Source organism: Leucopleurus acutus, assembly GCF_964270905.1.
Source record: "Leucopleurus acutus genome assembly, chromosome: 14".
NCBI lineage: Eukaryota > Metazoa > Chordata > Mammalia > Artiodactyla > Delphinidae > Leucopleurus > Leucopleurus acutus.
This window is the reverse complement of record NC_139156.1, coordinates 63872614-63899543: the sequence shown is the minus strand read 5'-3', so window position 1 is coordinate 63899543 and position 26930 is coordinate 63872614. Positions and strand designations below refer to the sequence as shown.

General features: G+C 35.0%; 1 protein-coding gene across 4 annotated transcripts in view; it reads right to left on the bottom strand.

The window, feature by feature from the left end:
• Positions 1–26930, bottom strand: part of HERC4 (HECT and RLD domain containing E3 ubiquitin protein ligase 4) — a 133556-nt gene that overhangs the window by 5605 nt on the left and 101021 nt on the right. For 3 of the 4 annotated variants that reach the window (XM_082854154.1, XM_082854156.1, XM_082854157.1), the window contains 8 exons: positions 24975–24998; positions 22469–22567; positions 20358–20525; positions 19988–20131; positions 8140–8306; positions 7429–7495; positions 4921–5003; positions 1346–1529 (listed from right to left, as the gene is read on the bottom strand). In XM_082854154.1, coding sequence (XP_082710280.1) covers positions 1346–1529; positions 4921–5003; positions 7429–7495; positions 8140–8306; positions 19988–20131; positions 20358–20525; positions 22469–22567; positions 24975–24998 — 936 coding nt within the window. The remainder of the gene's footprint in view (positions 1–1345; positions 1530–4920; positions 5004–7428; positions 7496–8139; positions 8307–19987; positions 20132–20357; positions 20526–22468; positions 22568–24974; positions 24999–26930) is intronic. The other variant, XM_082854155.1, reaches the window with a different exon arrangement.

Here is a 26930-nt window from a genome sequence, read left to right as displayed (position 1 = left end):
GGCTTTTCAAGAATGTCATATAAGTGGAATCATATGGTATGTAATTCTCTGAGACTGACTTCTTTCACTCAGCATAAGGACTCTGAGAGTTATCTCAGGCATTGCATGTGTCAATAGTGCCTTCCGTTTTAACACACAGTAGTATTCTACTGTATGGATGCAGCACAGTTGGTTTATCCATTCACCCACTGAAGGATATCTGTGTTGTTTGACTTGTTTGCAGATTTTTAAAAACATAATTAAAAAAAAAACTTGTAAAAAAAAAACAAAAAAAAACAAAAAAAACTTGTAGTAAAATACACATAACCTGAAGCTGATCATCTTAACCTTTTTAAAGTGTACAGTTTGGTAGCATTAAATACATTGGCATTACATGCAACCATCACCACTTTCCATCTCCAGAAGCTTTTCATCTTCCAAAACTGAAACTCTGTACCCATTAAACAATAATGCTTCTTTCCTCCCTTGTTTACAGATTTTTGTGTGAACATAATAATATCTAGGAATGGAACTGCTAGAGAATGTAACAAATATATGTTTAATTTTATAAGAAAATGTCAAACTGTTTCCAAAGTGGCTGTATCATTTGTATTCTCAACAGCAATGTATGAAAGTTCCCAATGCTTTGTATCCTTGTTAGACTTAATAACATATTTTTTAATGTTAGCTAACTTAACAGGTATACAGTATAGAACTACTAATACAAAAGCTGTATCAGAGGTTGCTAGATTACAAAGATGGAAAAATGTACAGATCAACCCTGCATACATCTTTCTTAAAGTTGACCTAACGTAGCACTTTTCACTAAATGTTTAGCTGAAGAAATATCTGAGAATTACTTGTATAGAAAAGAAGGAAAAGAAAAAAGTTGTTTAAAAATTCCCCATCTTCTCCCTAAAGTTTCCTGTATTGGTTAAGCCATCAGTAATGAAAATCATGAGTATTATTTATTCTCTGATAAAAAACTTAACATTGAGACTAATCAGAAAAAAAGGAAACAAAGATCGTAATCACTGTGAGTGCTTTTCATAACGGTTTTCCTAGGATTGAGGCAGAATGAAAGCCCATTCAGTTTTAGCTGGGGCTTCTATTCAGCCTCTGTCATAGATAATATTTTTCTATATGAATACCACCAATACCAGAGATATAAAAATGCTATCTAATTCATATAATTAAAATTCATTCATTGTGGAGTAAGAAGGGTACAGTGTTTTCCTATAAAAACGATAGTACTAAATAGTGTAAAATGGAAAATAATAAATGAAAGAGCAAGATTTCCATCAACAAGCCATGTTTTCCTTTTGCCTTTCCATTTAAACAATATCAGAGATTTGTTTTCCCCTACCTTTTCCAGTTCCTTCCAGTCATAATTTGTATTTCCAATAACCATTGCTTGTAGTTCATTAGGCTGGAAGAGCTGAAGGACTTTTCCTCCACAGACCTTATGAAAGCCCGCATGAAAAGCATCAAATAAGGAAGCCACTGATTTATTGAATATGTAATCCACATAAGCATCAACAAACTCCTGCCTAGAAATGAAAAAGCACACATGCACAGAAGATAAAAATCATTTTTTATAGAGAATACATATTGAAGTCTTATTAAAACTTTGAATGCAGCTGTACTTTTTGCTACTTATGTATAAAACTGAGAAAGTATGAGTAAGGTTCAAAGGGACAAAGTCTTTATGAAGAAGTCTATTATTCTTTCTATACAAAAATCTGGTATATCTATGAGGCATGTACAATCTCTCATTTACAGCCATTCTTAGGCTATTTCTAAGTGAAAGATTTCATTTCCTAATGGGGAGAATGATGATACAAATGGCTATAAAATTATTTTTAAATTCACAAATTATTCAGAATTTATACATACCATTCCACATACATCCCTAAAAAGAATAACCTCTTAAAAATACTAGGTGACCAAAAAAAATGAGAGCTTTGGGATTCAGACTATTTGACAGACTACAGTCTGTTTTTCCTTGGGTTTCAAGGAATCTGATAACACAATTTATTTAAAAAACTAAAAACCCAACAGGGACACTAAGTATTCTTTAAGGATAATCATTAAAGATTACAAGTGCAGTTTCTTTTCAAATGTATGTGCACATACATATAAATACACACATACACATGAACACTTTGGATGCTTTTCTTCCTGTTATGATACAAAAGGAAACCCCTTTACCCAGTAATTAGAACTACTATTTTATTCAATTTGTTCTGTTAGCCACAAACACTTTATGAGCTATCTGGTCAAACCAATAATGAGAATGGGTACTAGAGGATTTCGATATTTCATACTCTTGTTTTCCAAATTAAAAAGGATGATTCTATAAATGGGAATACTGGTAAATTTAGTCATCTACAGATAATCATTTTAGCAAAGTTTAAAATAATACCAAACTAAATTTACAAAGAGGGGAAAAAAAAAGGTTAAAGGAGGATATTATAAAACTGGGTGGCCCTAAGGAAAAATTAATAATAGCATATGCTTATCAGCATAAGGTTCTGATGAGAAGAAACAGATAATTTTGTAATGCATAATTTTATAATTAATCTAATGAGAAAGTCAAATTTATACTAGTTAAGTCTCTTAAGTACAAAAGGTTAAATTGTTTTATGGGCTAACATTTTTGCCTTCAACACTTTCATTATGTAACTAGGACTGGCAGTACAAAGATCAAAATTCTTTAAATTACTTCTAAATAACCTATGGGAAACAATATTTGTTAGAAACTTAAAGAATTAGTCCAACAATAGAAACTTTAAAAGCTGAAAAAAACAATCTTTCTAAATCATAGTCAAAGTTTTTCAAAACCAAGCTTTTTTTTAAAGGGTAAGTAGAAAGACCTAAATTATTTTCACATTATTTTTAAAACAGCTTTATTTTTTATCAAAGTAGAAGTATATACATTTTAAAATGTCGAACAGTAATAATCCTAACAGCCAACATTTACTGAGCACATACATGTGCTAGGTACTACTCTAAGCATTTTAAAATTATCGCCTCATTTAATCCTCAGAATAACCCCATGAAGTATGTATAATTTATCATCCCATTTTATGGAAAAAGAGACTATGAGGCATGAAGACATAAACTAATTTACCTAAACTTAGTTATACAGCTTCTAAGTAGCAGAATCAGGATTATAATCATTTGGATCAAGTCCCTGGCAATTTGAAGAAAACTATTTGTTAACTATTTTTGCTATTCCTTCTGATATTTACCTTCAAACTTCAACAACACAGTTCTATTGTTATTCCTTGATTTACAATTATAAATATTATCTGATGCAGTGAATACTGGTTCAATATTTATTGTTAACATTTTTATGATTATGAATATTCAGCTAGGGAGTATTCTATGATTACTTTTCTTAAAAAGAACTTTTGTTTCCCTTAGGTTGCAACCTCATCTCCAACTTCAACAGAAATGTCAATCTCCTCTAGATTCATTCAAATATTTTAGGTTGCATTTTTCTCCTGAAGACATTCCTCCTGGAGCCCTCCATCTTCTTGATCTACCGCAGACTGACTGCTCTTTCTAAATCATGTACACACTGCTGTTCCTCTTTGTCTCTCCTATTTGTTTTTTTTTGGATCCCCTGTCTTCCTCGTTCTTGGTTCAATTCCTTGTTTTGGTAGGACATATCCTCCACACATTCTTAAGAAAAATGCGCTGGAAGTAAATTCTCTGAGACTCTGCATGTATAAAAATGTTTTTATACACCACATACTCGATAGTTTCAATATAGAATTCTATGTTAAAAATAATTTTTTCCCAGAATTTTGATCTCCTAGCTTCAGTGTCATTCTTTAGAAGCCTGATGTTATTTTGATTCTTAATTCTTTGCGTATGGTCTGCTTTTTTTTTTTCTGAAAGGTTTTAGGGTCCCTTTTTCTTTGGGTTTTGAAATTTCATGTATTTTTGCCTTGGCATATGTTTTTTCAGTTCACATGCTTTCCATCTTAAAAGGCATGTCATTCAGTTCTGGGAAGTTCTTTTTCGTACCATTTCTTTGACAAATTTCATTCATTCCATTTCCTTCAGTGAATTTTTTTCAGTTTTTAATAGTATCCTTATGGATGCTACTCTTACCATCTTGAGGATACTGATTTCAATTTTCATTGAAGTTTTGTTTTTCATCCTACACTGTTTGTATTTCCTTGGCATTCTTTTTCACTGTTTTGGTCCTTTCTTAAATGTCTACTGATCTTTGGTTATTCACTTACATTTAAAAGTTAGGCAGTTTTCCCAGAGAAGAATCCTCCAATATAGAGTGTCAAGGAGGAGGGAGCTGTAGACTGTCACTTAATCTCCCTGTTTTCATTTCAGCCCTTTGTCCCTGGCTGTACCTAACTGCCCTCAAATCCACAGTTCCTTTAGTTCAATCTCCCCAGAATGTAAGTTTCCAATCTGCCTAGGCTGGAGAGGGGAAGTTGCCAGCTACTTGTGTACTAAGGGAAATGGGTTTCTAACTGCTTCTTATAACAGCCAATCTTTCTGTTTCCAGCTTCCCCTTAAACTCCACAGACATACACATTTTAACCTGTTTTTTATTCTCAGTGCCTGAGGCCTCTGTTCTGCAATATGAACTGTCTGCCTTCTTGGCTCCCAGTCCATCTTATGTTGCAGCTTTTTCTGGCTGGCTGAAGTTAGGCACCACTGGCTTCTAGCTTCCAAAAACGAGTTTGCTGTTGTCTCCTCTCCCTTCTCTTTGTTCTTGTTGTTAATGATCTTTTAATCCCTTTATTAATGTCTTAAAAGGAGCAAAAGGAAGATTAATTACGTCCTTACCATTCAAAATAAGTTTTATCTGAGTAAAAACTTAAGGTTGTGACATATTTCTAAATACAGAAGAAAATGCCTACTGAATCTTTTTACTACCACTGATGCTGCTTATAATTCACTTACCGATTTTGTTTGTTAACAGCTGTGTCTGCACCATTTAGAACCAGTTCTTTCACTTCTGTTGCACCAAAGTTTTCAACTGTGATCTATTAATTTAAATTTTTAAAAAAAGTCAATGTCAGACTCAAAACTTATTAGATTATTTTAATAACCTATTATTATAATCTACCTTTCTCTCATTAAATATAAGAAGTAATAAATTTGCAGTAAAATTCTGCTACCATAAGCTTATTTGTGAATTCTGCATAAAGCCACAACTAGAAATCTTCATCTTCTCTGGCAGTTTGAAATCTTACCTTGACTAACTAATTACAAATCAACAAGTGTTTGGTTTGTTAAAAACAGGAAACTGAGTATTTATCATGTGTAAAACTTCAGAAGGGTCACTATAGGAGTAAAATATTAGAAAGGATGTTTTCCACGGACAAGTGAAAGACTCGAAGTCAGAATGCATTCAGTTTAGACTAGCTATGCATTCTTCCCACATGATAGCTGCTACTCTTGAATTCTTCCTTGCTGCATTCTTAATTACAAGTTGTTCTTCCAGTTTGCCATTAATTTGGTCTATAAAGAGTCGGTTATTTTGAAACTTTTAATTTCCCTTACTAGTGTACTCATTTTCCTAATGTTACCATTCCCACCTTTGAATCTTTCTTCTTCCTATTCCCTTTTTTTTGGAATATTATCCTCTTCTTTTAAAACATTTTTTTTAGTATCTGTTGTCTATAAAACACTATGGTGGGAGTGGGATGATAAGAGATGAATAAATCCCTGCTCTGGAGTTTACTATCTAATAAAAGAGGAGAAATGTGATATGTAAACAACTCATTATAATAAAATCAATGCTATAATACAGACATGAACAAAATACTACCAGACCACAGAAGAAAGAAAACTTACTTCTAACTAGAGGAAGTATTAAAAACCTTGAGGAAGAAATGTCATTTGAAAAGCACCTGGAAGGGTTAAGTAGGGCTCTGAAAGATTAGGAGAGGGTGGAAATTTCTGACTGAGTACAGAGACTGAACAAAAGAATAGATATGAGAGCAAATATCAAAAAAAAGTATGCCCCTAAAAAGCAGGGATGGTAAGGTATATAAAAGAATATTGTGAGACATGACAAAATGCAGTATGAATGGAAGGATACAATGAAAGTTAGAAAGAAAGCCAGATTACAAAGGTCTTTTAAGTCCATTATAAAGCTATTATTCTACAAGTAATAAAGAGCCACTGAACGTCTGGGAAAGAAATGGCAGTAGGAAGGAATGTTTCAATTACCACAGTTCTTAGATATACTAAGCATTCACAAACTTGGTGATTGATAAATCAGAAATTAAATTGCTTGGAACCCAATGTTTCAGTCAATTGAGATGAACAGTAAAGATTCAATGATAACTGACATGGTTATAAGTGAATCAACTGAAAAGGAGAACTAAAATTTCATAGTAAACAGAAGTCCAAGGAGAATTTTTTTTCTTGAAAACTATTAAACGTTACTAAAATAAATTAACTTATTTCCCCTAAATCTATCAAATTTTCTTACAACTAAACTATGTGCCAATTCTTAAAATGATCAAAGAATGGATAAACTTTATTGAGGGGGCACATAATTTTTTGGCAAGTTGTGTGATAGTGGAATATGGTATCTTTTGTCAGTTTTGACCATAAAAACATAAAGAGAACTGTTTAGGGTTGGGGGACAAACAAAGTTTTTGAAAAGACATAAAAAAAGAAAAACTGAAGGTTTTACCATTTTCCCAAGAGTCTAATTTATAATACTGAAATTGTTACTTCTGAAGTAACTTATAATCCTTGCTGATTTTCTCTTCTTTAGTTGTCAACCAGTCTACTTCTGCCAGATTCTCATTTGTCAATGGCTTTGCATGTAACTGGATGATTTACTGAACACCCCTCTCAGAGAATTAAGTTCTGCATCTTTTATAAGATTTGCAATTTCATCTTCCAAATAATATTCCAATGTATTTGTATTTGTATTGCATCCAACCGTAAGATTAAATAGGCAAGGATGAATGTTAGTGTGAAAGGGATATCTGAGTGGGAATTAATCTTTTAGGTGGCAAATTCACTAGTGAATATTTTCATGTTACAATAACCTATGCTTCTCTAAACATTCTTGTAATTGCAGACTCAAAAAATGAACACTTTAATAAAGAGGACCCCTTGTATTTGTAAAGATCTTTAGTATAATGTTAAACAACATAGGCTTTGAAGTCACAGAGCTGGATACAAATACTATCTCTGAAGTGTGATGATTGTTTTCAGTTTTCTTTATATGTAAAATAAGGATAATAATACCTATCTCTTGGGATTATGAGGATTAAATGAAATAATGCATGTACTGTGACTAGCATATAGTTAATGCTCAATAAATGTTAGCTAAAGGGTTCTTTAAGAATACCATCCATTAAAATAAAGAAAAATCATAAGGCACAGCTGATAAATAAAAAGGGATGATGAACACTCAGGCTACTCTATGTCTTTTCATCTTACCGTAAAATTAAGACAAAATGTTTCCTCAACATCATCTTCTGGATAATCCAGTAACTGTTGCATGCTTCTGAAAAACAATATGTATTTTCTTTGAAATAAAATATTATTGAGTATTTTGACTATTTTGCTTATGACTAAGTATATATTTTCATTCATTCTTGATCAAATCCTTTTGTTAATTTGTACTTTTATATTTGTTTCAGAATGGTGGATGTACAATGGAAAACTTATAAACAATGCTGAAGGAAAAAAAACCTACTCTAAGGCTTTCATCTCCTGCTTTGAATACAAAAGCATGTATCCACCTATGTGCAACACTTGTTCTTATTTATATACAATTTTTATTCCATTTTATGTAATAAATAAAAAGAAACTTTACATATTACATGTAGGAATGAAGGTGATTAGAAGTAAAAGTCCAAATAAATCATTTAACTACATTCAGGAAACATTACCTTCCTAAATTTATTATCAGATATTCACAAAGGATTGTTAAACTAAAAATTCAGTACATGGTTTTATACACATAACGCTTTCAGCAGAAAATTCTCAGTCTAACACAATGGGTTTTCCTTTATTAGAAGGGCTATTAGTTTATTTTGGAAATTCGACAAGAACAACAGAAACATAATTATTCCTAAAAGGAAAGCTTCTGGACATTCCCCATTTCCTATTTTCTAAACCCCACTCTTGCCACTTTTTACAACTAACCTCCCAACATCAGGCATTAGTTCTTTCAAATCATCCAGAGATGGCTTCTTTTTTAGCAGTTTCTTATACAAAGCCAAAGGAAAATGGAGGTCCACAATAGTAAAATTATAAATTGCTAATCCACAGATAACACCAATCAAGTGGAACAAATCACTGTCTTCAAATGTCTAAAATTATAAGGGAAAAATAAGTAAAGACTTGTTCTCCAAGTTAAAACATTAAACTTTCTCTGATTACAAAAACACATACTTGTGGTAGAAAATTTTGGAGACACAGAAAAAAGTAATGAATAATAGGAAAAAAGTTCATTCTCATTCCCATCTCCCTGGGACAATATCACTGTTAGTATTTTTGCACATTTGCATTCAACGTATTTTCTGGGACAAACAAAATTAAAATTTAGTTGAGATGATACTAAATATATAATTTCACAACTGGCTTTTTCCCCAGAAATAGAATCGTTTTCACATCTTTAAGCATTACATTAATAAATGAAATGATTACTAGAACATTTTTTCTGATTTAAAAAATTATACACATTCAAAATTTGGAAAATAAAAAACCTAAAGAAGAAAATGAATTAAACACCTGTAATCCAATCACTTAGAAACACCCAAAAACAACGACTTAAAATTTTTTTAATGTATTTCCATCTACTATAAGTTCAGAAAAATAATTTAAAACATTATACTTAAGGCTTTCTCATTTTTCTAATTACAACACAAGTATTTTCTTATGTCATTAAATATTCTTCCAGGGCCTCCCTGGTGGCGCAGTGGTTAAGAATCCACCTGCCAATGCAGGGGACACGGGTTCGAGCCCTGGTCCGGGAAGATCCCACATGCCGCAGAGCAACTAAGCCCATGCGCCACAACTACTGAGCCTGCGCTCTAGAGCCCACGTACCTAGAGCCTATGCTCCACAATAAAAGAAGTCACTGCAGTGAGAAGCCCACGCACCACAATGAAGAGTAGCCCCTGCTCATTGCAACTAGAGAAAGCCTGAGCGCAGCAACAAAGACCCAAAGCAGCCAAAAATAAATTAATTAATTAAAAAAAAAATTCTTCCAGAACACAATTTTTAATGGTTGCATATTATATCATATAAAAGTTCCATGGCTTACTAAGTTAGCTATTTTAACTATAGTTGGACATTTAGATTATTAAAATATTAAAAACAATGCTTATTCCCCTCACCTCTCCCACCCCAGTAATCTTTAGAGAATTAACATATGGTCACAGGAAATTCAGTAAGCATGACAATTAAGAGCAAACAATTTTTAAACTAGATCTGGGGCTCCAGACCTGGTTAATTCATTATCTAGCCTCACTGTTTTCAAGATAAAAGTAGTATTAATTTCATATGGTTGTTGTGAGGATTAAGTGGAATAATGTATGTAAAATACTTTTAGCACAGTTCCTGAAGCACACAGTGAAGGCTCAATAAATATTATTCGAATTAGCTAGTAATTTTCAAAAGAAGATGGGCATCTTTTTTGCATATATTTTGGTCCGTAGTTTGGAATACCTCCTTAAAAGAAATTCTGCTTTGCAAGGAAGAATTTCAAAGTCAAAGGAAAGTTAAGCATACTATCAAACTCTTTTCCTCCACAACTGTTCTAGTTTGTACCGCCATTTGTAGTCCAGGAAAATGACTATCTTTCCACATTTTCATCTGCATACACATACCACAGACACATAAAACATATTTCTGAGTTAAAAAAATGACAACTTGTTTTACTATATATTTTTTACTATTAGTGATACTGAAAATTAGGGATTTGTGTGTTTGTGAAATGCCTCTTTGTATACTTGGCCCATTTATCTTTTGGGGGCTAGTGTTTACTTATATATTTGTATCTGAATTCATCATATGTCAGGGTTATTACCCTGTGTCATCTTTGTTACATATATGCTTTTTATGTTTTGTTATATCATATTTTTCATTGGTCAAATTAAACTTTTTCTTCTGTGATGTCCTACATTATGTTGAAGTTTAGAAAGTCCTTCTTAAGTAGGGCAGACTGAATATGTGTTAATCTCTCTTCTTCCAGAAATCCCTCTAAGTGAGAATAAAGGATTAAAAATGGCATAAACCCACAAGAAAAAAAGAATAGGGGAGGGTTTTAATAGCACTAAAGAGATTTCAATATTTCAAAATATGAGAAGTAAATGGATAGCTTGTCTGTTTCGGTAAAGCAGAAAAAACTGAAACAGTAGCTTTTAGAGGAAAGCCAGTAAAAAACAAGTTCATCTGTCCTGTAGGCTCAGGAACTGGAAGTGCCAATTAATACCTGTAAAGTCAGAGGTAGTCCAGGTAGCTCAGTTAGTAAAACATAAGAATCTGAAAGAGGTATCAGAGTGGGGTTGAAAATAGGATGCTTGGTGGAAAGGTTGTTGCCTTTTTGGAAAGGATGAACTAAAGAGGCTCTGAAATCTGAGGTAGCTGATGGTCAGGGTGCTGCATTAAACAAAGGGATCGGGCTTCCCTGGTGGTGCAGTGGTTGAGGGTCCGCCTGCCGATGCAGGGGACGCAGGTTCGTGCCCCGGTCTGGGAGGATCCCACGTGCCGCGGAGCGGCTGGGCCCGTGACCCATGGCCGCTGAGCCTGCGTGTCCGGAGCCTGTGCTCTGCAACGGGAGAGGCCACAGTGGTGGGAGGCCCGTGTACCGCAAAAAAAAAAAAAAAGAAAGACAAAAAAAAAAAGAAAAACAAAGGGATCAAATGAAGGTCTGTACAGTGAACAGTGAGAATCCTAGCTTCCCTTTGCAGTGTTTGGAACACTACTAGAACACTGACAGCCAGGGCTACAACCTTTCCTGTAAACACAAAGAATAAAAAACTTATATATGCTGACACTTGAGGGTTCGCCCTTGAGAGGCCCCCACCTAATCACTCTATGAATAGGGCCAGTACACAGTGCCCATACACATAAAGTATCTAGGTAGCATTTCAGTGTCACACTCTAAAATAATAAACAGCCAAGAACCACAAGAAAAAGACAAAAGAAACAAACACAAGAAAACTGGATGAATAAGAGGTATTATGGGAAACAAAGAAAAACAATAAATTTTAAAAGACAACATTTAAGAAGATTAAAATCATAAAATATATCTTTTCAGAACATAATGGAATGAAACTAGAAATCAATATCAGAAGGAAATATGGAAAATTCACAAAGATGTGGAAATTAAACAACACACTCTTAAAAAAACCAATGGGTCAAAGAAGGTATCACAAGGGAAATCAGAAAATACTTAAGAGACTCCTGAAAATGAAAATACACACACAAAAACTTATGGAATGCAGGGAAAGCAGTGTTCAAAAAGAAGTTTTTATATTTGTAAACATCTATTAAAAACGAGGGGACTTCCCTGGTGGCCCAGTGGTTAAGGATCTGCCTTCCAATGCAGGGGACGTAGGTTCGATCCCTGGTCGGGGAATGAGGATCTCACATGCCACAGGGCAACTAAGCCCATGTGCCGTAACTAGAGAGCCTGCGTGCCACAACTACTGAGCCCACGTGCTCTGGAGCCCGTGTGCCACAACTACTGGGCCCGTGCACTGCAACTACTGAGCCCACGCACCACAGCTAGAGAGAGGCCCGCGCACCACAACGAAGATCCTGTGTGCCACAACTAAGACCCGATGCAGCCAAATAAAAAAATTAATTAATTAATTAAAAAGAAACAATTTCTCAAATAAATAACCTAACTTTATATCCTAAGGAGCTACAAAAAGAAGAGCAAACCAAACCCAAACCTAGCAGAGGGGGAAAATAATAAAGATTAAAGTGGAGATAAATGAAATGAGAATGGAAAAGCAATACACAAAGCAACAAAACCTAATGGTGATTCTTTTCTTTTTTTTTTTTTTTTTTTGGCGGTACACGGGCCTCACACTGTTGTGGCCTCTCCTGTTGCGGAGCACAGGCTCCGGACACGCAGGCTCAGCAGCCATGGCTCACGGGCCCAGCTGCTCCGCGGCATGTGGGATCTTCCCGTACCGGGACATGAACCCATGTCCCCTGCATCGGCAGGCGGACTCTCAATCACTGCGCCACCAAAGAAGCCCCAAGGTGATTCTTTTAAAAGATTAACAGAATTAACAAACCTTTAGCTAGAATGATCAAGAAAAAAAGAGAGAAGACTTACTAAAATCAGGACCGAAAGTGTGGACATTACTATCAACCTCAGAGAAATAAAAAGGATTATAAGAGAATACTATGAATAACTGCATGCCATCAAAATAGATAATCCAGATGAAATGGACAAATTCCTAGAAACACACAAACTACTGACACTAGAAGAATTAGAAAACCTAAAGAAACTTATAACAAGAGACTGAATCATCAATCAAAAACCTTCCAACCAACAAAAACCTGAGACCATATTCTACCAAACATTTAGAAGAATTAACACCAATCATTCTCAAACTCTTCCAAGAAATGGAAGAGAAGGAAACAGTTCTTAACTCATTCTATGAGGTCAGGTATACCATGACACCAAAGCCAGACAACGACATCACACACACACACAAAAGAAAACTATACAGCAGTATTCCTTACAAATAAGAACAGAAAAATCATCAACAGAATACTAGGAAACTGAATCCAGCAGCACATTAAAAGGATTACACACCATGACCAAGTGGGCTTTATCCCAGGACTGCAATGTCGTTCAACATAAGAAAATCAACCAATGTAATATATCACATAATGGAATGAAGGAAGGAAACCACATGATCATCTCAACTGATGCAGAAAAAAACATATGAATAAAATCCAACACCCCTTCATGATAAAAAACTCAGTAAACTAGGCATAGAAGGGAATTTCCTTAACATGATTCAAGGTATTTATGAAAAACCCACAGCTGACATTCCACTCAGATCAGGAAAAATTGAGAAGCATGTCCACTGTCACCACTTGTATTTGAAAGCATACTGGAAGTTCAAGGTGGGGCAATCAGACAAGAGAAAGAAATAAAGGTATACAAATTGGAAAGAAAGAAGTAAAATTAAATCTATTGAATTTATAGATGACATGATTTTGTATACAGAAATCCTAAAGAATGCACAAAACAAACTATTAGTGCTAATAAATGAATTCAGCACATGATCAACACAAAAAATCAGCTCTATTTCTACACAGTAGCAATGAACGAAAAATAAAATAGTTCCATTTACGATAGCATCAAAAAGAATAAAATACTGAGAAATAAATTTAACCAAGGAAGTGTAAGACTTGTACACTGAAAACTATAAAACATTGCTGAAAGAAATTAAAAGACCTAAATAACTGGAAAGACATCTAATGTTCATAGACTAGAAGATAATATTGTTAAGGTGGCCATACTTCCCAAACTGATTCAATGCATTCTCTATCAAAACCTCAATGGCCTTTTTTGCAGAAATGGAAAAGCTAACTGTAAAATTCATACAGAATTGTAAGGGACCGCTAATAGTCAAAAGAATCTTGAATGAGAAGAACGAAGTGGGAGAACTCACACATTCCAATTTTAAAATCTACAAAGCTATAGTAAACGAGACAGTGTAGTACTGGCATAAGAATAGACATATACACCACTGGAATAAAATTGAGAGTCCAGAAATAAATCCATATAGCTACAGTCAATTAATTTTCAACAGGGTGCCAAGACTTAACAAACAATGGTGGGACAACCAGGTATTCACATGCAAAGAACGAAGTTGAACTCTTACCTCACACCATGGACAAAAATGAACTCAAAATAGATGAAAGACCTAAATATAACAGCTAAAACTATAAAACTCTTACAAGAAAACTCAGGGGTAAATCTTCATGACCCTGAATTTGTCCATGGTTTCTTAGTTATAACACCAAAAAGCACAAGCAATAACATAATAGACAAAAAAAAAAGACTTCACCCAAATTTAAAACTTTTGTTATCAAAGGACACTAGCAAGAAAGTAAAAAGATAATTCATACACTGGGAGAGAATATTTGCAAATCATATATTTGACAAGGGTCTGGTATCCAGAATACATAAAAGAACTCCTAAAACTCAGCAACAAAAAGAAAAACAAGCCAATTAAAAAAGTGTATAAGACTTATAAAGACATTTTGCTAAAGAAGGCATACAAATGGCCAAACAAGCACATCATTAGCCAGTAGGGGATGCAAATCAAATCACAATGAGAGGGACTTCCCTGGTAGTCCGGTGGGTAAGACTACACGCTCCCAATGCAGGGGGCCCCAGGTTCAATCCCTGGTCAGGGAACTAGATTCCACATGCATGCCGCAACTAAGAAGCCTGCATGCCACAAGTAAACATGCCGCAGCAAATATCCCACGTGCCACAACTAAGACACGGTGCAGCCAAAATAAACAAATTAATTAATTAATTTTAAAAAACCACAGTGAGATACCACTTCATACCCACTATCATAATAAGAAAAATACAGAAATACATATATAAAATATATTTAAATATATATATATACATATATATATATATATTTAAAGGAAAGTGGCAAATGTTGACCAGGATTGTAGAGAAATTGTAATCCTCATGTATTGCTGATGGGAATGTAAAATGGTATAGCCATTGTGGGAAATAATTCGGTGGTTCCTCAAAAAGTCAAACAGAATTATCACATAACCTAACAATTCCATTCATAGGTATATACCCAAAATAACTGCAAACAATAACATGTACACAAGTTTTCACAGCAGTACTATTCATAATATTTAGCCAAAAGAGGTAAACAACCCAAATGTCCATCAACTGATGAATGAATATACAAATGTGGTATATCTATATAATGGAACATTATTCAACTATAAAAAGGAATTAAGTACTGACACATGATACAACATGGATGAGCCTCGGAAACATTATCCTAAGTGAAAGAAGCCAGACACCAAAGGCCATACACTATATGGTTTCCATTAACAGCAAATATCAAGAATAGACAAAGCCACAGAGATAGATAGTAAAGCAGTGATTGTCTGAAACCGAAGGAAGAAGGAAATGGGGAGAAACTGCTTAATGTCTACAGGTTTCCTTTTGAGGTAATGAAATGTTCTGGAACTGGTGATGGTTGCACAACACTGTGAATGTACTAAATGCCACTGAATTGTACATTTTAAAATTCTTAAAATGATGACTTTTATGTTATGTGAATTTTACCTCATTAAAAATAATATTAAATTAAAAAGAACGTATAGCCCTCTGCCTTCCTCCTTCCTTCCTACACCTTCTCTGAGGAGGTGGTCCAGTATGTCTGGGGCTAAGCTTTTGGCCAATGTAACCAGAAGACTAGCTACTTACTGAGTAAATACCTGGAAGATGATGGCTGTTAAGTTTCTCACTAGTGATTTAAGTCACATAAAATGGAAAGGGAGAAGGCTAAAGTAAACTCTGTGGTGTTTGTATAGAATTAGAGGTGTCAGTATCATCTCATGGTTTTTAACATGTGTGTATGTATATATATACACACACAAATATGTGTGTGTACATGTATACATATATATAAATATCCATACATGTTGAAATCCAGGAGATGTATGCCATGTGTGTATACATACATATAGTTCCTAGTTCTGTCTGCTGTGAGACTCTGAAAGCAATGACTCCTTGGTAGCAATGAATACACGCAGCATCCAGAGCTTGACTTCTAAATACCATTTTATACTTAAAGAAGTCAGGGCTCTTAGGAGAAATGGCTAATGCCAGGACTGGGGTAGAGAAAACACAAAATGAGCCTGGAACATTTTCTGTACCAAATGTAATGAATAATTAAAGAATAATGGGAACATGTCAAAAGTACACAGAAGAGCAGCTCTATGGGGCTCCGATTGCCCAAATCAAGATATAACTGAAAAGGTATAAGAGATCCACAAGGAATTCCCTGCTGCTCCAGTGGTTAGGACTCTGCACTTCCACTGCAGGGGGCATGGGTTTGAGCCCTGGTTAGGGAAATAAGATCCCGCATGCCGCAAGGGCACGGCCAAAAAAACCCACAAAGATATACAATAAAGCTTGTTACGACTGCCCCTCCCCTGGTCTCAAAACATTACCTTTCTGCAGAACTGAATAGAGGCCCATAGAACTCTTTGTGTTCCTGGCAGACAGGCCTCCACCCCACGGACACTCTTCAAATTCTATCTGCTACACCACTACAAACTGCCCTAAGAGATCAGCGCCAAGAAAGAGACCATAATTTGAACAGATTGTCCACCTACCTCAGAGGCCATCAGGACTATTCAACCATGTCTTACATGCCTAACTGTCAACAAAGGAGGCCTAAAAACTCACAAGTTGTCCCTAATCCCACTTCCATGTGGCAGTGTACAGGCCCTAAAATCTGACACAATGTTACTAACTGTCCCTGCTCCACCAGACCCCTTCTCTCTTCTGGAACTCACAATCTATCATTTGGAAAACTGCCTATATCCTAAACTTCTCCAAATTCTCCTTGCCCCTTTTCTAAATGAACAAGGCTGTCTCCTGAAGATGCTGTTTCCCCTGCAGCTCATAATAAATGGTGTTTGTTTAACCTTCCAACCCCTCATACAACCAGGCCTAGAGAGAGGTCTCCTGGCTCTTCACTCCTTCTAGACCTCCTTCCATTTGCCTTCTTAAAATCCCAGCTTCTGTCAAACACATGCCAACTGACCATTTTCCCTGCTACTGTTCCTTGTGCTGACATCTAAAGACATTCACAGTGCACTCATTCACAGATTCTGGCACTATCTTTTGCTTTCTTTTTCTACCACTATTCCTGCCATCGTTTTTGACGATTTCAATACCCGGGCCAAAAAAGGCATCCAACACACTAGCCTCTCAGTTCCTTAAACTGCAATTTTCCAACAAAAAATTTCCAACCGTCTTGTCCTCCCATCACATCTCAGACACCCATTCCCATGGTCATATTTTATATTTAAATGCAACCACCCAAATTTTAAGCATTCCCTATCTGACCATCATTTCTTACTTTGTAACTCACCCCCCCAATACTTTGACTCACACTACAACTCAACTCCACCAGCAACTACAAGCCATTAACCACACTACTTTTTAAAAAATCATCACCTCCCAACCAAGTCCTTACATTTTCCTCCTTACAAAGCTTAAATTCTATAATCCATCAAGATAATCAATCATTCCCCTGCTCTTTCTTCCCTTCTGTTTATACTCACTTGCTAAAACCACAACCTAGTTAAATCAACTGTCTGTTTCATTTTTACCTCTACCTAAGCAGCTAAATGTGACTAAAGAAAATAAACACAACCATGTTGATTGGTCTCCTTTTAAAATTCATGAACGTACGTTTCAAATGGGCCTCCAATGCCGCCAGTCTAACCCTGTATTTATTTACATGGTCATCTTATTTTCCCACTCCCCTAAGTGATTATTTCACTCTTTCTCCTTTCTTCTTCAAACCTCCAACAACCTTCCCCCTATTCGAACTTTCTAACAAACTTGCGTCTTATTTCACTGTAAAGTAGAAATAATTCTAAGAGAACTTGCACAACCTCCCACCATCAAATCTACCAGAAGATTTGTATTTACATAAATACTTGGCTTTCTCTCATGATATTATGGATCTATGTGTCTGATTAGAGTCAATCCTCCACTAGCATACTCATCTGCATCTTTTCTTCACAATTTAAGGACTGTGCTCCTGCAGCTGATATCCCCTCCTGCATAGCTGATTTTCTACTTTCTGAGTAATTCATCACAACAACATGCAAACATGCTTTAATTTCTCATGTAAAATAAAATACCCTTTCTTGATGAAGAAAAAAACATGTATAGTATAGCACTTCTTTTTAAAAATACTTATTTTCAAATACTTTAACACTCACAAGAAATTACACAAATAGTACAGAATTCCTCTGTACTCTTTACTCAGTTTTCCCCAATAATAACAGCTTAAATAACCATACTTAAAACCAGGAAACTGACATTGGTATGTGGTATACTACTACATACGTACTTATATTTATTTTTTCAAAAACGGTTAAACTGTAACATTCCTTTTGAAAAGAATAACTTTAAGAGGAGGGAGGAAGTACAGTGGAGGGGGTAGAGACAAAAGTTATACTTTTTTAGATACGTTATTTTGTAGACCTGACTTTGGAACTATTGTAACTATTTCATATAACTATAAAACTAAATTGAAATTAAACAAGCAATCCCTAAAAATTAAAAATTCTACAAGTTAACCTACGTGTGTATCTACTTGGTATAATGATACAGAGTGTACCAATTTCAAGTGATATCAAAACACAATTATTATAAAGATGTTAAAACAAACAAACAAAAAACACAGTTATTTGCCTGTGTATCTCACCTGGGGTATACTCAAAGGGCAAAAAAACCCTGCAAAATACTTAAAAATGAAACAAAACAAAACTACAGTTGACCCTTGAACAGGTCAGGGGTTGGGGCGCTGATCCCCTGTGCTGTCGAAAATCTGAGTACAATCTTATAGTCAGTCCTCCATCCTTAGATTCAACCAACTGAGGACCGTATAGTATCACAGTATGTATTTATTGAAAAAAATCGGCGTATAAGTGAACCTACACAGGTCAAATCCATGTTGTTCAAGGGTCAACTATATTTTCAGTTATCATAATATTGGTTGAAAGGTTGGTATTGTTAGGCAATAAATGTATAAGTCTGGAACATTTTATCACACCAAGTACACCAGGTAGCAAGGAAGCTACTAAACAGTATTAAGATTGTGTCAAAAGGACTCAGGTGCCAAGTTGAAGAGCTCTCCCTGGACAAAAGTGGGATAATATTAATAAAGATAATAACTGCAACAGACTGAAAAACATCAACTATGTTTAAGTCCATGAATATATAATAATATTCGAAAACAAAATCAAAAAATGAATTGTCACCACTGGAGCATGCTAATTCTTTTGAAAAATAACTACAGAGAGAATTCTTTCCCATATGAACTGTACTAATGAGGATTAAATAGCAGATATGAGAAAATTTCTTTACATGTAAGTATCCAAGCTACAAAAATGAAAAAGAAATGTTAGAGTAAGAGTAGTACCATTTTGCCACCCATAATAAATTAACTAGCCTAGGCACTGATCATCATGACTGCTAACATCACAAAGGACAGCCAGTCTCCTGGAAGAATGAATAAATAATACATCAAGGTTTTTAGAACAAACAGTAAATAATTCAAATTTCTTTCAACTCAGAGTTCTACAAACTGAACCATCCATTTCACTTACAGTTTCTAAATCAGGGGCCGGCAAACTTTTCCTGTAAAGGGGCAGACAGTAAATATTTTAGGCTTTGTTGGCCATAGGGGCTCATTGTAACTCCCCACTCTGCCTCTGCCAGTTTTAGCTAGAAAGTAGCAATGGACGATAGATAAATGAGTAGGCACTGACTTTATGTGCTGGGAAGAACTTTCAGGGACTGTAGTTTGCTGAGTAGTTACCTCTGCCCTAAATTATAAGGTAGAGAAATCAATGATCCCTAATGATAAATTAATTCTCCCCAGAAGAAAAGTTCATCTGGTACTTATTCAATCCTCAAATCTAACTCAGCAGAACAGTCAACATCATTTTCAGGATGACCATTCCGTAATTTATTTTGCTAATTTGAAATGTGTGGTAAGCATTAATGTGTTCTGATGACTCTGAATCCAAACGTTTATAATTTTTAAAATTGTAATAAAGAAGATCTGTAAATAAAATGTTAGGTATCCAGTAATAACTCCTATTTATTACTGAGCTAAGTTGAAACATATAGGTATATATACATAGGTGTATACAGACAGACAGACAGATAGATAGATATAGAAGTAATTTAGACGGTTGGACTTTTTACCTTATCAGAAAACCAAATGAGCCTGGAATCTTCATAATACCTAAACATGCCATATTTAGGATCCAATAATTCCCTCATGATGAGCAAGAAAAATTCTTTGCGTACCCCTCCTGCATCAACAGCATCTTCTCCAACAAATATAACCTAAAACAGGTTAATGCAAACACTGAATGTAAAGAAATGAACGTATATTCTGGAAACCCTACAACACGTTATTTATTACGAATAAAAGCGTGGCAATTAATACCTAAAAAATTTTTAAGTATGTAATTTTATTAAGATTCAAAGATACACTAAAAATGAACAGGAAAACTTTAAACATATTTTCTAAATAAAAGTTCCAATTATACAACAGAAAATGTTAAATTACCTTGAGTGGCTTTTTGTAGTCTATATTCTTTGTTTTCCTAAGGACTTCCATTGCATCTCCTACTATATTTTCTCTACGTACCACTAGAATTAAGCAAGGATTCACAGATTCAATCACTGGGAGGAAAAGAGAGGAGACATTCTGTCTGTGGGCCTGGTCAATAGCCATCTAGAAAACAAAAGATTAAAAATTTAATAGCAATGCTATAAAGAAGCTGCTGTGACTGAATAAGCTAACCTCTACCTACTAATTATAGATATCCTATAATTCCTATACTACTGAATTCACACAGCACCTAACACAGTATTCAGCACAGCATCAGAGCTTAATAAACTGAGCATAAAGAGTATCCTTCTGAATTTTTTATAGTAATGTATAACTGATGATACCATTAAGCTAAGTAAGCATGGAACTGTAATAATTATGATAAATCTGAACACTGTTGTTTCTCAAAAAATAACTAGGATGGAGAGTGAGGAGAAAAAGAAAACAGCATTAAAACAACCCTTTAAAGAGAAAAAGAAACAGCCTGGCCAACTAAAAGGTTTATAGAAATTCATTTAGTAGAGTTATCACCATATATGCTCACAAACCAAGCATTTGGCTTTTACCATTTAAAGCTTTTATTTTTTTCCTATGATTTTCCTTGTGTTCTTAATTCTAAAATGGAATATCCTACATTGAAAGCACCAAGTGATTAACTTTCTTTCTCTCTCTTTTTTTTAATATTTATTCATTTATTTGGCTGCACCAAGTCTTAGTTGCAGCACACAGGATCTTTGTTGCCGCATGTGGGATCTAGCTCCCTGACCAGGGATCGAACACCGGCCCCCTGCATTGGGAGCATAGAGACTTAACCACTGGACCACCAAGGAAGTCCTGATTAACTTAGTGTTTAACAAAGATTGCTAAAAAACTAGCAATCTAGCTGTTAGTATAGAATCCTACAAAAATATTTATTTCTTCTGTTGATGAAAATGGAAATAAGTACATCTCTAAAATTTCTCCTACTATTATTTATTGTTTAAATATATGGAAGAATTTAGAATAGTAAACGCATTTATTTTAAAGGAATAAAAATTGCCATCAAAATTGGGGGAGGGATAATTTTAAAAAGCATTTTTAGACTATTAAGTGTTCAAGGTCTCATCTCATCCTTAGTCCTCAGCCTCTATAGTCTGATATTCTATACCAGAGGAAGAAACTCAAAAACTTTTAAATTTACAAGTCCAAATGATAAAGCAAACTTACTGTAGTCCTTCACGGTCATAATGTAAACTAGTTTTAAAATTTCTCATTATAAAGGAAAGAATGTTCAGCTTAAAGTGGGGGGGGCGGAGGGGAAGGACAGTGGGGAGGAGGAAGAGGAGATGACCAACCTCAGGAAAGTACCTTATTTATTACTAAAACGTTCTTCACGGACATTTCATACCCTCCTCCTAACAACTGATCAAATGCCTCCTACTTTTTAACATCACCTCACCTCTACTGATTTTCATCTCTTACCAAGTATATAAATAGGGAAGATATAATAAAGCAAGATTTGAAACAAACCATTTTATCAAGTAAACTAGTCAAACTGTTTATAAAGACTGTATATTTCTATAATGAAAGAAGATTATACCATTTTTTAGATATAAAATGATAAAAATCTAAATTATTCTATGTCCTTTTAAATATATATAAGTATCCCTCATAAGAATACACATTTCACATGCAACAGTCTTCTTCATAGGTACCAAAGGTGCTTTGGTAAAAGTAGCTTTTTTTTTTTTTTTTTTTTTGTTATGTGGGCCTCTCACTGCTGTGGCCTCTCCCATTGCGGAGCACAGGCTCCGGACGCACAAGGCTCAGCGGTCATGGCTCACGGGCCCAGCCGCTCTGCGGCATGTGGGATCTTCCCGGAACGGGGCACGAACCCGTGTCCCCTGCATTGGCAGGCGGACTCTCAACCACTGCACCACCAGGGAAGCCCGTAAAAGTAGCTTTGCAAAAGACAGACCACAAAGGCACAAAATATCCCCAAAGACATTTCAAATACTTTAAAAAAACACCAGAGAAACAATTCAAAAACTACTCTCAAATTAAATTAGTACTATACAATATTTTACCTGCATCTGTAAGACTGCATCTGTTTGTAACAGAGTAGTTTTTGCTTGGGCGTCAAATACAAATGGATATGTGCAGATTGTAACAGGGATATCTGCCAACTAGAAATAAAAAATTAGCTTATTAGTACAAATTGGTTTGTAACTTCTTGTAGGTACTGTCATTTCTTGTGTAAAGTTGATCATATTCTTGGTTTATTCACTTTTGTGTCATTCAGGAATTATAAATAAAATGTGGCTTATTTCTTTTTTTAATTTAATTTAATTTTTTATACAGCAGGTTCTTATTAGTTATCCATTTTATACATATTAGTGTATACATGTCAATCCAAATCTCCCACTTCATCACACCACCGCCACCCCCCCCGCCACTTTCCCCCTTTGGTGTCCATACGTAAAACGTGGCTTATTTCTGAATATAGAATTTTTACTGATAATTAGATGAGGCATTGGAATAACCCTAATTCCTAATTTTAGGAGATAACTGTATACTTGAGAATCCATAAAATTGTAAATTACAGGGATCTTTTGCTTAACATCTTAACTCCAAGTTTCAGTGAATTAGGCTGCAAATTTATTCTAAATGTGGGGCTCCTATGTTAAATACAGTTCCCAGTTCTTATATGTTAGGGCTACTCTAGCAAGTGAGGCCAATGATAAGCAATCTACTTATTCATTCAACAGATATTTACTGCCAGGTCATTAGGGGGACAACACTATTATAAGCCCAACAATCTGTTCATTCATTTAACTTACAAAATAAGCACGATTAGTATTATTATTTTCTGTCAATCTTCAAAGTTGATCAGTAATAGCTGATCTATTATTACCATTATCAGACATTAGTCACCTTATCAACAATTATTTATCCTAGCAGGTAAAACATAGTGATTGATTGCTAAGTTTTTAACAGGGCAGAAAAATACAAAGAGCTATGAATTGCCAGTCACAGATCTTGCAGTTGGAGGATGTTATACTACCATATACCCAACAAAGCAAAATTTTTGTGCCAGCCTTGACACAGAGCCCCTTCTTATTATAAGGCTTCCAGTGAAGACTTAATACACCATGAAACAATCCTCTTCTTTTTAAGTTCTTAGAAAGTTCTTTATATTAAGTCTGAATCTGCATTTCTATACATCACTTCGTTTTCTATTTCAGTCTTCATTCTGCCCCTGCAGGGAAGTTTATATGGTTTAGATACTTCGTGCTGCCATGCTCTCCCTAGGATGTCTTTTTCCGACACTAAACATGCCGTTTTTCCAACCATCCTGAAAATAATATGGTTTCCAGCTCTACTCCATCCTAACCGCCTTCTTTTATTTTATTTATTTATTTATTAGGCTGCGCCGGGTCTTAGTTGTGGCATGTGGGATCTAGTTCCCTGACCAGGGATCGAACCTGGGCCCCCTGCATTGGGAGCAATGGAGTCTTAACCACTGGACCACCACGGAAGTCCCCAATAACCTTTTTTTAAATGTATTTCAATTTGTCTAAGCCTCTTTCAACTATGGCCATCAAAAACAATGAAATAATTCAATAGTGCCCAATCAGCATAGAACACAAGACTATCAACTTGTTGTTCTCAACATGAAAGACAATATGCTGAGAGACATTAACCCTTAAGTAAGTTATCATTCTTGGCTATTTCTCATATGACAAGTTTACCCTCCACCCTGTATTTGTGTCACTAACTAGCTATGGATGATAGAAAGTCTTTTTACTACTCTGAAACTCTAAAAGACTGAGATGATTTCTAAAGTCCCCTTTGGCTCCAAAACTCTTTGATTTCATAATTTTATGTGCTACTTCTATTTGAGGATGAGGAAGCAAACAATGTCAGGCCCATAGTTTAAAGCTACTTCTAAATGCTTCATTGGTTCAAGTGCTGTGAAAAAAGCAAAGCAAACAACAAAACCTGAAGTCTATAACAGAAGTATAATACAACATTCCCAGGTATTAAAAAGGTGGCTCAGGATTGTTGATTATGTAAGCCAAAGTGCCAGAACTTTATATATTAAGATAGTACATTAAACAAAGTGAGGGAGATGACCATACTGAAAGTTTATTCTATTTTATGGCCATTTTGAGTGTCAATTATTAGTTTAAAAATTGAAAATCATTCTACTTCTCCAACATAAAACATTTTCTGCCTTCTGGGTAGGCATCTGTGAAATTTTATAAGTTTGCTTTTTTGTATTCTGAGGACACCGTAAATTTTATACTGGAAGGCTTTAGGAGGATAGGAACTATTTTAAGACAAACATTGTTAAAAGGCATCATATATAGGTGTAATGCTAACTAAAGCAGAGGGTCTAATTTTCTTCAGAAAATTCCTCTGAAATGTTATACAGGGCAAGTTCTATACACTCATTAAAATATATATGTATATATACATATATATATGTTTTAAAGTCACAAAAAAGAGGAACTTTGGGGTCTTCAATCACTTAAGACAAAACAGAGTATATCTTACTCTGAACATGAGACTTTATTACACCAAACTTACCTCAGTTAATCCATGGTTGACATCCTAAGACAGCAGTGCAGAACGTAACAGTAATGAGGAAAGAGCATTGTTAGTGTCCAAATTTAACTATTTCTATTCAAAGCAGCATTTCATTTATTTTGCTATAGCAGAATACTGAATTAATGAAGTAGACCAAAATACATCTACAACAAAACTTACCCTTTCCACATATACCTGATATATCTATAAATGTAATAAGACCTTCGTTTCAGGTATCTTGTGATCATAAAATCATTGAGGCTTGAACATAATGAAATTTGGTTTCAGCAACTAAGTTACGCCATTTGCAGAATTTAGGTAGAACAGGGAAACTAATCCTAAGCCTAACTTGGTCTTGAAGAAATAATTTTATGGCCCAATCTCTCCACCTGGAAAATGGAGAAAATATCCCCCAGATTTTAAGACTTGGTTAATCTTGACAGAATATTTGAAAAGTGTTTAGTAGATTAAAATGCTATGTGGAAAGTGAGAAAATAAGCCATAATTGTTTTTATTCATCAGAAATAAACAGTGAAACACAGGTATCTTATATTAAGCGTTCTTTAACACTGAATTAGCTAAAACAGAAAGTAAAAGACAGGGCATAGGGGTTGGTAAGTAGAAAGAAGAAATGAAGAGAGAAAGAGGTATTTATGAAGGATATAATAAAGAAAATTATAATGAAAGCTTACCACTGCATTGAACAGAAATGCACAACATTTTCTTGAAGAAAGCTTTCATATATTCTCAGGGTATAGCCTCAAATAAAGTGCTAGAATCTCCAAAAGTACGTTACTAAATTTGCAGATGGCACCTCGTATACTGAGGAATTAATCTTACCCAAAGAGAGGTCTGATTTTGCCCTCAGCTACTGGGAGATGATCCACAGGACTTTGGAACGTCATACCTGGACAGGAGTATCTTTGTTTGCCTGGAGGCTCTGGGACATGTGGTTATCAGTTCTGCCTCCAGAAGGTCTGGAAAGTAAAGGTCAGCCACATGGGCAGTATGTGATGGAACCTCAATAAAAACTCTGGGCACCAAGGCTCCAGTGAGCTTCCTTGCTTGGGAATACCCTGAGAGTATTGACACAGATGGATGCTGGGAAAATAACTTGTCCATGACTCCTCAGGGAGAGGAAAACAGAAGCTCAGCCTTTGGTACCTTTCCCAGACTCTACCCTTATGCACTTTTTCCCTTGGCATTTTAATCTGTACTCTTTCCCTATAATAAACTATAGACGTCACTATAACAGTTTCCAGTTAGTTCTGTGAAGTCTTGTAGCAAATTACTGAACCTGAGAATGGTTCTAGGAATCCTCTAAGCTTGTAATTGGTATCAGAAGTGAAGGCAGTCTTGTGTGGACGATTCCCTCTAACTTTGTAATTGGCTAAATTCTTGCACGCCACAAGGGGTATCACTGGAAGTTTTAAGGTATTAGCAAACACTTAGGGTTTGTTCACTATATTGTGCTAAATAAAGCCAAAGCAGTGTAAGCATAAGTAAAATATGACTCTAACTTCCTGTTCTGAGAAAGGTAATTATTGATAATAGCTTCTTTCAAAAAATTCAGAGTACCAAGTTATCACTATATACGTACCCCATTGGGCACGTTAACAGAAGAATATATTTACAAGCTGTTTGCAGAAAAACCCTTTTAGATTGCACTCAGTTTAATTTAAAGCAATTTAACAGGAACAACTGAATACTTTTATAGTATATCTTGTGGGATGTTTTTTAAAGTGCTGTTACAGCTAAGAAGGTGTGAATAAGCAAAGAAACACCTTTCAGTATTTTCTGACTACCTATGGCCAGCTTGAAAACTATATTTGATACCTGGTATCATGGAAGATGGATTTTATTCTTAATAATGAAACATTACTATATATGCACTTTTTATTGCTACATGTAAAAGATAAAGGTTCTAGGCATATCCTTTAGCACTGGGAAGCCAAT